The sequence below is a fragment of the Nesoenas mayeri genome, assembly GCF_963082525.1.
Source record: "Nesoenas mayeri genome assembly, contig: SCAFFOLD_130, whole genome shotgun sequence".
Taxonomy (NCBI): Eukaryota; Metazoa; Chordata; class Aves; order Columbiformes; family Columbidae; genus Nesoenas; species Nesoenas mayeri.
The window spans coordinates 45,303-54,953 of NW_027659992.1; the positions used below are offsets into that span (position 1 = coordinate 45,303).

The following is a 9,651-nucleotide window of genomic DNA, read 5'->3' on the forward strand; positions in this document are numbered from 1 at the left end:
GGGGTGCACACGCTGTGGGCCAGCGATGGCGTTTCGGGGGGCTCCTCCGCCTCGGGGGGGGCGCCCCCCCGCCGCCCCCCCAGCCCCAGCTCCGCCTCCGACTCCCTGCTCACCCCCACCTCCAGCTCCCTCATCTCGGGGGGCTCGGGGGGGCCCCCCGACCCTCTCGGTCAGCAGGGGGGGTGTGGGGAATGGGATGGGGGGGGGATTTGGGGGGGGGAGGAATTGGGGACAGTTGGGGTTACAGGGGGAGTTTTGGGGGGGTGATTGGGGGTGGGGGGAGGAATCTGGGGACAGTTTGGATTATGGGGGGGCGGTGGGGGGTGCAGGAAGGAATTGGGGGGCAACTGGGGTCACATGGGACCTCGGGGAGGCAGGTGGGGCTGGGGGAGGGGTGGGGGGTGATTGGGGGTATGGGGAGGGGGTTGTGGGGGGTCCTGAGGGGTGGGGGAGGATTGGGGGGCAGTTAGGGGGGGCCAGGGGTGGGGGCGGGGTTGGGGTGTCCCCGCTGACGTCCCACTGCCCCCCACGCAGGTGAGGGGGCGCCGGGGGGGCAGGAGAACCCGCTGGACCCCCGGTGCGCCCCCGGCTGCGCGTCAAGATCGCCGACCTGGGCAACGGCTGCTGGGTGGTGAGGGGGGGCCGGGGGGCCGGGGGGACCTAGGGGGCACGGGGGGGGGCTGGGGGGGCCGGGGGGACACGGGGGGGGGGCTGGGGGGGCCGAGGGGCTCGCTGCACCCCGAGCTGATTTGGGGGGCGTTGGGTGTGTGGCAGCAGCTCTGGCACAGGTACGGGTCGCGGTCTGGGGGTGGGGGCGGTTGGGGGAGGTGGGGGGGGGTGGGGGCGGTTTGGGGGGTGGGGGTGCGGGGGTGGTTTGGGGGGGCGGTTTGGGGGGGGATGCCCCAGGGGGGTGACGCTCGGTGTCCCCAGCACCGCCACTTCACCGAGGACATCCAGACGCGGCAGTACCGGGCGCTGGAGGTGCTGCTGGGGGCGGGGTACGGCCCCCCCGCCGACATCTGGAGCACGGCCTGCATGGTGAGGGGCTGCCCCACGGCTGACCCACGGCCGACCCATGGCCGACCCATGGCTGACCCACGGCTGACCCACGGAGCGCCCCCAACCCGCCCCTTCCCCACAGGCCTTCGAGCTGGCGACGCTGTTACGAGCCACACTCGGGCGAGGACTACAGCCGGGACGAGGGTGGGCGGGGCCTGGGGAGGGCGGGGCCTGGGGAGGGGCGGGGCCTGGGGAGGGGAGGGGCCTGGGGAGGGGAGGGGCCCGGGGAGAGGAGGGGCCTGGGGAGGGGAGGGGTCTGGGAGGGGGGCCTGGGGAGGGGAGAGGTCTGGGGAAGGGTGGGACCTGGGGAGGGGCGGGGCCTGAGGAGGGGCGGGGCCTGGGGAGGGAGGGGCCTGGGGAGGGAGGGGCCCGGGGAGGGGAGGGGTCTGGGGAGGGGCCTGGGGAGGGGAGTGGTCTGGGGAGGGAGGGGCCTGGGGAGGGGTGGGGCTGGGGAGGGGCGGGGGCCTGGGGAGGGGGAGTGGTCTGGGGAGGGGCGGGGCCTGGGAGGGGAGGGGCCCCGGGGCAGACACTGTGACAGACCACAGATGGCAGGGAAGGGGTGGAGTCTCCTGGGAGGAGGGGGCGGGGCTGAGGGGGTGTGGCCTGACGTGCCCCGCCCCCCCAGACCACATCGCGCACGTGATCGAGCTGCTGGGGGAGATCCCGCGGCACGTGGCGCTGGGCGGGCGCTACTCCCGCGAGTTCTTCAACCGCCGCGGTGAGGGGCGGGGCCACGGGAGCGGGGGTGGGGCCATGGGCCTGGGGGTGGAGCTGTGAGCCTGGGGGTGGAGCCATGGGCTTGGGGGTGGAGCTGTGAGCCTGGGGGTGGAGCCGTGAGCCTGGGGGTGGGGCTGTGAGCCTGGGGGTGGAGCCATGGGCTTGGGGGTGGAGCTGTGAGCCTGGGGGTGGAGCCGTGAGCCTGGGGGTGGGGCTGTGAGCCTGAGGGTGGAGCCGTGAGCCTGGGGGTGGAGCCATGGGCTTGGGGGTGGAGCTCTGAGCCTGGGGGTGGAGCCATGGGCTTGTGGGTGGAGCTTTGAGCCTGGGGGTGGAGCTATGAGCCAGGGGTGGAGTTATGAGCCTGGGGGTGGAGCTTTGAGCCTGGGGTGGGGCTACACAACTGGGCAGGGCAGGGGGTGGGCGCGGGGGCGTGGCCGCGCCCGGGGCGTGTCCCTCACCCCCCATCTCTCCGCAGGGGAGCTGCGGCACATCCGGCACCTGCGGCCCCTGGGGGCTGCGCGCGGTGCTGCAGGAGAAGTACGAGTGGCCCCGCGGCGCCGCCGCCGCCTTCGCGCGCTTCCTGCGGCCCATGCTGGCCTTCGAGCCCGCGCGCCGCGCCACCGCCGCGCAGTGCCTGCGCCACCCCTGGCTCCGCCCGTAGCCACGCCGCAATAAAGGTGTGTCAGCGCCCGGCGCTCCGCGCTTTATTGGGGGGTCCATAGGGGGCGCGGGGTGCGTCCCCCCCCGCCCCAGCCGGCCTAGGAGCGGGGGGGAGGTGCGAGATGATGCTCTGGACGGCCCCCGAGGTCGTGCCCTGGCCCCCCGATGTCGGGCGTGTGCGTCTGGGGGCGGAGTCAGGCGTCGGGGCGGGGCTGACGCTGACCCCGCCCTTTAAGAGAGGGTGGGGGGCAGGACTCACCCGGGGGTCGTCCAATGAGGAGAGAACGGCCTGGCGGATGGTGGAGGCGTAGCCGTGCAGCCTGGGGGAGGGGCAGATGGAGGCCACGCCCACATCAGCCACACCCACAGGGGGCAACTTGCCCTTTGAGGCTCCACCCCCAGGTGAGGGGTCCCACCCCTTCGTCCAAGGCCCCTCCCCCTTGGGTAGCCCCACCCATCAGGTGCAGCGCCACCCAGCCCTGGCCCCGCCCAGCCCTGGCCCCGCCCAGCTCAGCCCTGCCCAGCCCGGGCCCCGCCCAGCTCAGCCCAGCCCTGGCCCCGCCCAGCCCTGGCCCCGCCCACCGCAGGTGGTCCAGCATCATGCAGCCGGCCAGCAGCGCGGCCGTGGGGTTGGCGATGTTGCGGTTGGCGATGCTCTTCCCCGTGTTACGCGTGGCCTGCGGGGGGGGGACACACAGGGTGTCACCAGGGGGGTCCCCAAAATGCCAGGAACCTCCTCAGGGACCCCCCATGGCTCTACCCTCCTCCCCAGTGCTCCCAATGTGACCCCCCCGGTGGGACCCCCAGACTCACGGGGGCTGTAAGCGGGGTCAGGATCCCCCCAGCGCCCACCTCTCCCCCCCATAGCCCCCCCATGGCCCTCCCAACCCCCAGTTGCGACCCCCCCGCCCCCCAGTGGCTGTAACGGGGGTCAGCGCCCCACGCACGGTCTCGAACACGGCGTAGTCGTGGCCGTAGTTGGCGCCGGGGACGAGTCCGGGGCCGCCCACCAGCCCCGCGCACACGTTGTTCACGATGTTCCCGTACAGGTTTGGGCATCACCATCACGTCAAACTGCTGCGGGCGCGACACCAGCTGGGGGGGGACACGGTCACGGGCGGCTCCGGCGGCGCCGCGAGCGCCGGGGGGGCCGCGGACCCACCTGCATGGTGGTGTTGTCCACGATCATGCTCTGGAACGTGATCTCGGGGTACTCAGCCGCCACCTCCTTGCAGCACTGCAGGAACAGCCCGTCCCCCAGCTTCCTGCGGGGCCACCGGGGTCACGGGGAGCGCCCCCCGCGTCCCCCCGCCCCACGCGCCCCCCCCGTGTCCCCACGCACATGATGTTGGCCTTGTGCACGGCGGTGACGCTGCGGCGCGCGGCGGCGCGGGCCAGCCGGAACGCGTAGTGCGCGATGCGGCGCGACCGCCCGGCCGTGATGATCTTCAGGCTCTCCACCACGCCCGCCACGCTCTGCGGGGGGCGGGGCCTCAGTGCGGGGGCGGGGCCTCAGTGCGGGGGCGGGCTACAGGAGCGCCCAGGCTGGGGGTGTGGCCTGGCGTGTAGGGGCGTGGCCGATGCGTATTAAGGGGAACAGGCGTTATTCTGGGGGCGTGGCCAAGTCAGGTGACTCGTGTGGGGTGTGGCCATGACCCTGGGGGGCGTGGCCAAGGCAGGTGACTCGTGTGGGGTATGGCCATGACTTGGGGGTGTAGCCATCACCATGGGGGCGGGGCCAGAGCAGGTGACTCGTGTGGGGTGTGGCCATGACTTGGGGGTGTGGCCATCACCATGGGGGCGGGGCCAGAGCAGGTGACTTTTGTGGGGTGTGGCCATGAATTGGGGGTGTGGCCAACACCCTGGGGGCGTGGCCATCACCCTGGGGGCGTGGCCAAGGCAGGTGACGGGTGTGGGGGGTGTGGCCGTGATTTAGAGGCGTGGCCAGGACAGTGCACTGATGTGGGGGCGTGGCCACCCTCAGGGGTGTGGAGTTGCAGCCGTCCCCCGGGGGGCGTGGCGAGCCCCCGGGGGGCGTGGCCAGGCAGGGCGTGTCGCGGGCGGGGCGCACCTCGTGCTCCAGGCTGCTGTACTCGCCCTCGGTGTTCTCGCGCACGATGAGGATGTCGATGTCGCGGTGCCGCGTCTCCACGCCCGGCAGGCTCCGGCAGTGGATCACGTTGGCGTACAGGTCCAGGCTGGTCCTGCCCCGCCCCCCCCGGTCAGGACACGCCCCCCCGGACACACCCATCCCGGCCCCGCCCACCCCCGGGTCTCACCGGATCAGGTTGTTCCGTGACTTGTGGCTGGGGGGCAGGTTGTGGTTGGTCTCGATGTTCCCTGGGGGGGGGGACAGAGTGTCCCCGGAATGTCCCCCCCGGTCTCCCCGAGGCGCCCCCAGGGGGTCCCCAGGGGGTCCCCGTGTCCCCTCACCCTTGATGGCCACCCCGTTGCGGCGGATGGCCATGATGGCGTTGTGCACGTCCTCCTCCGACGACTCCGCGTCCACGCGCACCTCCTCGAAATCCACGGGGACACACGCGTGCCTGGGGGGGGGACACACACACCTGGATGCCTGGGTCCCCCGGACGCCTGGGTCCCCCCGGATGCCTGGGTCCCCGGCGGGGGGCTGGGGGGCACGCACCTGAACACCTCCTTAACGTGCAGCATCAGCTCGGGGCCGATGCCGTCACCGGGGATCAGCGTCACCGTGTGGCGGCCCCCGTACTTGGCGGGGGGGGGGCTGCAGGGACACGGGGGTGGGGGTGAGGACCCAGGCGTCCGGGCCCCCCCCCCATGTGTGTTTCCCCCCTGCTCTGCCCCCCCCCCAGGGAACCCCACCATGCAGGTGCCCCCATGCACCCCCCACACATGCTTTTAGGGTGTCCCCCCCCCCCATACTCACGATGCTCGGCTGCTGCGGGGGCGGCGGCCGCGGCGCGGGGGGAGAAGAACGGGGGCGGTTAGTCACGGCGGGGGGGGGGGGCCCCCAAACCTGCCCCCAGAGCCACACAGCACAAACAGCATGCGCCCCCCCCACCCCCGCACCCCAAAACAGGGGGGGCCCCCAAACATCCCCCCTAGCCCCCCCGGAGGGGACAGGGTGGGTTTGGGGACCCCCCCACGAGGACAAGGGACTCGTCGTGGTCCCTGTGACCCCCCCCGCGGTGTTAGGGGGCCCCCAGGGCGGTTGGGGGGGGGCACTTACGGGTGGGAGGTGGCGCCGCTCGGCATCATGGGAAATCCAGGCCCTGGGGGGGGGGGCAGATGTCACAGCCCGGGGGACCCGTGTCCCCCCGCCCCCCCAGAGCGACCCAGGGACCCCCAGAAAGCAGCCCCAGGTGCCTCGTTAGCACAGCTGCCACTAATTAGGGGCTGAGCTGGAGATCCCAGGGGTCACCTGGAGGTCAGCGGGTCCCATGGGGGCGCACCCGGACGCCTGGGTCCCCCCCAGTTCGGCCAATCGCAGAGGATTCTGGGGGTGAATACCGACCCCCCCGCTTTGTTCCCCCCACCCCCCCCCATTCTAGCGGCTCAGCCGCACGGACCCGCCTCCCCCTATAAATATCAACCAATCAGCGCCCAATGCGCCTCACGGCACTGCCTACTCGCTCGTGGCTGGCCCAATCAGCACTCGCGCAGCCGGGCGGCTCCGCGTCTGGAGCCAACCACAGTGCGGGCCGCTTCACGGCAAGTCCCGCCCCGCCGCGCCGCCCGCCTCCAATCAGATCGCCTCAGCCCGCCCCCGCACCGCCCACCGCCAGCTAGCCAATCAGAAGAGCGCAGCCCGCCGCCGGCAGAGCGCCGGCCGCACCGCCCCCGGGGCCCGGCGGGAAGCGGGGGGGGGGGGATGGTCCCACCGCTCCGCCTGCGGTCCCGGAACTCACCGGGCGCGGCGGCCCCAGCACGGCCGGGACCCGGAGCCGCCGCGCCGCCGCCAGCGCCGCCGCCATGGCCGCTCCCCGCGATGGCCGCCGCGCTGCTCTCGCGAGATCTCGGCGCTGCCCGGGGGCGGGGCTCGAGAACTCGCGAGACTTCCCGCCCCCCTGTCCGCCTCGTGCTTTCCCTCACGCCGCCGGCAGCGCCACAGAAGTCGCGGCGGCCATTTTGTGCGTGGGAGGCGCGGCGCATGCGCGGGGCGAGGCCGCTGGGCCCCCTCAGAGAGGCGGTGCCCCCCGCCATTTTGTCCCGGACCACGGCGCCTGCGCTCTCCCCAGCCGCTCTTCATCCCTGTTTTGGGGCGAAAAACACTAAAGAGCCGTTGTGAGAGTCCCGCCCCGCGGCGGCTGACGTGGGAACGCTGAGCGGAACGCTGAGCGGCAGCCCCGCTGCGCATGCGCCGGGGCGCGGCCGCGCCTTTCCTGGCACCGCCTCCCGCGCCATATAAGTCGCGGCGGCCATTTTGTCCGGCGGGCGGCGGCTCCGCGCAGGCGCGCCGCTCGGCTCCGCCCCCCACAGCGTCAGCGGCAGGGCCACGTCGCGCGCGCGGCGGGCGCCCGCGAAGGCAAAACGCGCTGCCCATTGGCGGCAGGGCGCGCGGCGGCCCGCCCCCGGGAGCTGATTCGGCTCGTCGCGGCGACGGGCGGCGCTGATTGGCCGCCGAGCGAGGGTCCGCGGCGGGAGGGCGGTGCGGGCGGCAGTCATGGCGGTGCTGGCGCTGCTGGCGGGGCTGCTGGCGGCGGCGCTCGGGGCCGCGGGTACGGGGGGGCCCGGGGGGCGCTGCGGGGCGGGCGGGAGACCCCTGGCGGGGCCCGGGACAACCGGGGGGGCTCCGTGGGTGCGGAGGTTCCCGGGGCACCGGCGGTTTGTGAGGGGGACGCGGGGCCTGTGCGGGCGCTGGGGGTCCCGGGGGTCCCGGGGGTCCCGGCGCCGCCAACCCCCGCGCTCCCCCAGGCGAGCCGTGCCCCGAGCCCACCATCGTCCCCTCGTACTACACCACGTCGGACGCCGTGATCTCCTCCGAGAGCGTGTTCGTGGTGGAGATCTCGCTGGTGTGTAAGAACGGCGCGCAGGTGAGTCCCGCGCCGGGGGGGCTGCCGGGCCCCCGGCTCACACCGCCCCCCCCCGGCTCTTCCCATCGCCCCCCCGGTTCTCATCACCCCCCCCCGGCTCCCACTGCCCCCCCCCCCAGTTCTCATCACCCCCCCCGGTTCCCACTGCCCCCCCCGGGCCCCCCCCCGGTTCTCATCACTCCCCCTCCCCGGCTCTTCCCACTACCCCCCTGGCTCCCCCCACCGCCCCCCGGCTCTTCTCACACCCCCCCCCCCCCTGCTCTTCCCGCCGCCCCCCCTCCTCGGCTCTCATCAGCCCCCCGGCTCCCCACCGTCCCCACTCTGGCTCTCATTGCCCCCCCCGGCTCCCACTGCTCCCCCGGCTCTTCCCACTGTCCCCCCCCGGCTCCCATCACCCCCCCCCCCCCCCCCCCCCCGGCTCCCATCACCACCCCCCCCCCCCCGGTTCCCATCACCCCCCCCCCAGCTCTCATCACCCCCCCGGCTCCCACCGCCCCCACCCCACAGAACGTGGCTCTCTACGCCCGACGTCAACGGGAAGCAGTTCCCCGTCACCCGCGGGCAGGACGTGGGGCGCTACCAGGTGAGTCTGGGGGTCCCGGGGGTGGTGACGGGGGGGGTCTGGGGGCTCAGCTCCCCCCCCCCCCCATTCTCGCAGGTGTCCTGGAGCCTGGAGCACCGCAGCGCACAGTCGGGCACCTACGAGGTCAAGTTCTTTGACGAGGAGTCCGTACAGCTCGCTGCGCAAGGTGTGTGTGTGTCCCCCCCCCACCGCGCTGCGACCCCCCCCCCGCCGCGCTGCGACCCCCCCCGCCGCGCTGCGACCCCCCCCGCCGCGCTGCGACCCCCCCCGCCACGCTGCGACCCCCCTCCACCGCGCTGCGCCGCGCTGCGCCCCCCCCCCCCGCCCGCGCTGCGCCCCCCCCCCGCCTCTGAACCCCCCTTTTTCTCCCCCCCCCGCGTCCCCAGGCTCAGCGCAACAACGAGGACGTGTCCCGAATCCGGCCCCCTCTTCACCGTCAACGTGGATCACAGGGTGAGTTCGGGGGGTCCCGTGGCGCTGGGGGGGCTCTGGGCGCTTCGAACACGGGGCGCATGTGGGGATTTGGGGGTGAAACTGGGGGGATTTGGGTGTGTTAAAGTGGCCTTAGGTGGTCTGGGGCTGTCAGGCTTCTGAGGGGGGTTTTTGGTCCCCAGGGTCTTAGGGGGGGCTGCGTGATTTGGCGTGGAATTTGGGGCTGGGGTTCAGTTGTGCCTGGGGGCATTGGGGGGCTCGGGGGGGCGGTTCGGAGGTTTTTGGGGTGGTGACCCCCCGTTTTCCCGCAGGGCGCCTGGAACGGTCCCTGGGTGTCGACCGAGGTGGTGGCGGCCGCCATCGGCCTCGTCGTTTATTACCTGGCGTTCAGCACCAAGAGCAGCATCCAGGCGTAGGCCCCCCCAAAACCCGCCCCCCCCCAAAAAACAGCCCCTCCAGGGGCTCCGCAGGTCCTGGGGGAAAGCAGGGTACCCCAAAAAACTGCTTTCCCCCCCAAACAGAGGTGCTGGGGGGCAGGGCTGAAGGACCCACCCTATGGGGAAAGGTTCTGAAAAGGGGGGAACCCCGAGGTGGGGGGGTCCTCAGCACCCCAAATTGGGTTTGGGAGGGGTCTGCCTGCAACCCTCCCCAAACTGGGGGTCCCTCCCACAGTTCCTGACTGGGGGGTGTCCCCAAGTGCCCCCCCCATCTCTGTACCCCAATAAAGGTTCCCCCTTATTTCCTTGTGTGTATTTTGAGGGGGTCTCCCCAATCCCCGTGAGGACCCAGGCATCCAGGCTGATGATGTCACACCCCGCCCCAGCCAGTGGTGATGTCATCAGCGACAAAACACTCTGACCTCATGGGCGGGGGGGGTGCCCGGACGCCTGGGTCCTTCCTGTGGGGGGGTGTTCCCATCACCCCGTGGTGACTGCCCGGAAAGGGGGGGGGTCACTGCACCCCCCCTGTGCTGGGAGGGGACCCAGGTGTCCGGGGGGGCCTCAGCCCCCCTTTTAGGTCTGCACCCCCCCACCCCAAGTCTAAACCCCCTCCCCGGGGGGACCCAGGCATCCGGGGGGGCTCAGCCCCCTCCCCAGGGATTCGAGAGTGGCTCAGAATCCCCCGGGGGACCAAGGCGTCCGGGGGGGCCTCAACCCCCCTTTTGGGTCTGCACCCCCGCACCCCAAG

General features: G+C 73.1%; 3 protein-coding genes across 3 annotated transcripts; 2 read left to right on the forward strand and 1 right to left on the reverse strand.

Annotated features, from left to right (window-relative positions):
• SRPK3 (SRSF protein kinase 3) lies at positions 1 to 2,437 on the forward strand (the record flags this gene model as incomplete). The annotated part of the gene is given in 9 exon segments (XM_080364546.1): positions 1 to 169; positions 535 to 579; positions 582 to 631; positions 931 to 1,038; positions 1,142 to 1,162; positions 1,164 to 1,203; positions 1,685 to 1,777; positions 2,252 to 2,280; positions 2,282 to 2,437. Coding segments are annotated over 9 exon segments (711 nt in total), but the record flags the coding sequence as incomplete, so codon positions are not given.
• A 21-nt stretch (positions 2,438 to 2,458) lies between these two features.
• On the reverse strand, positions 2,459 to 6,618 carry IDH3G (isocitrate dehydrogenase (NAD(+)) 3 non-catalytic subunit gamma; the record flags this gene model as incomplete). The annotated part of the gene is given in 14 exon segments (XM_080364547.1): positions 2,459 to 2,618; positions 2,696 to 2,756; positions 3,019 to 3,113; positions 3,384 to 3,491; positions 3,493 to 3,531; positions 3,599 to 3,701; positions 3,779 to 3,912; positions 4,508 to 4,640; positions 4,716 to 4,776; positions 4,870 to 4,982; positions 5,081 to 5,179; positions 5,342 to 5,353; positions 5,645 to 5,687; positions 6,324 to 6,618. Coding segments are annotated over 14 exon segments (1,380 nt in total). The 3' UTR covers positions 2,459 to 2,534.
• Positions 6,619 to 7,041: 423 nt separating this feature from the next.
• Positions 7,042 to 9,010, forward strand: SSR4 (signal sequence receptor subunit 4). Its single transcript, XM_080364549.1, is given in 9 exon segments — positions 7,042 to 7,133; positions 7,330 to 7,448; positions 7,956 to 7,973; positions 7,975 to 8,031; positions 8,107 to 8,178; positions 8,180 to 8,197; positions 8,418 to 8,453; positions 8,455 to 8,484; positions 8,775 to 9,010. Coding segments are annotated over 9 exon segments (510 nt in total). The 5' UTR covers positions 7,042 to 7,078; the 3' UTR covers positions 8,880 to 9,010.
• Positions 9,011 to 9,651: the final 641 nt, after the last annotated feature.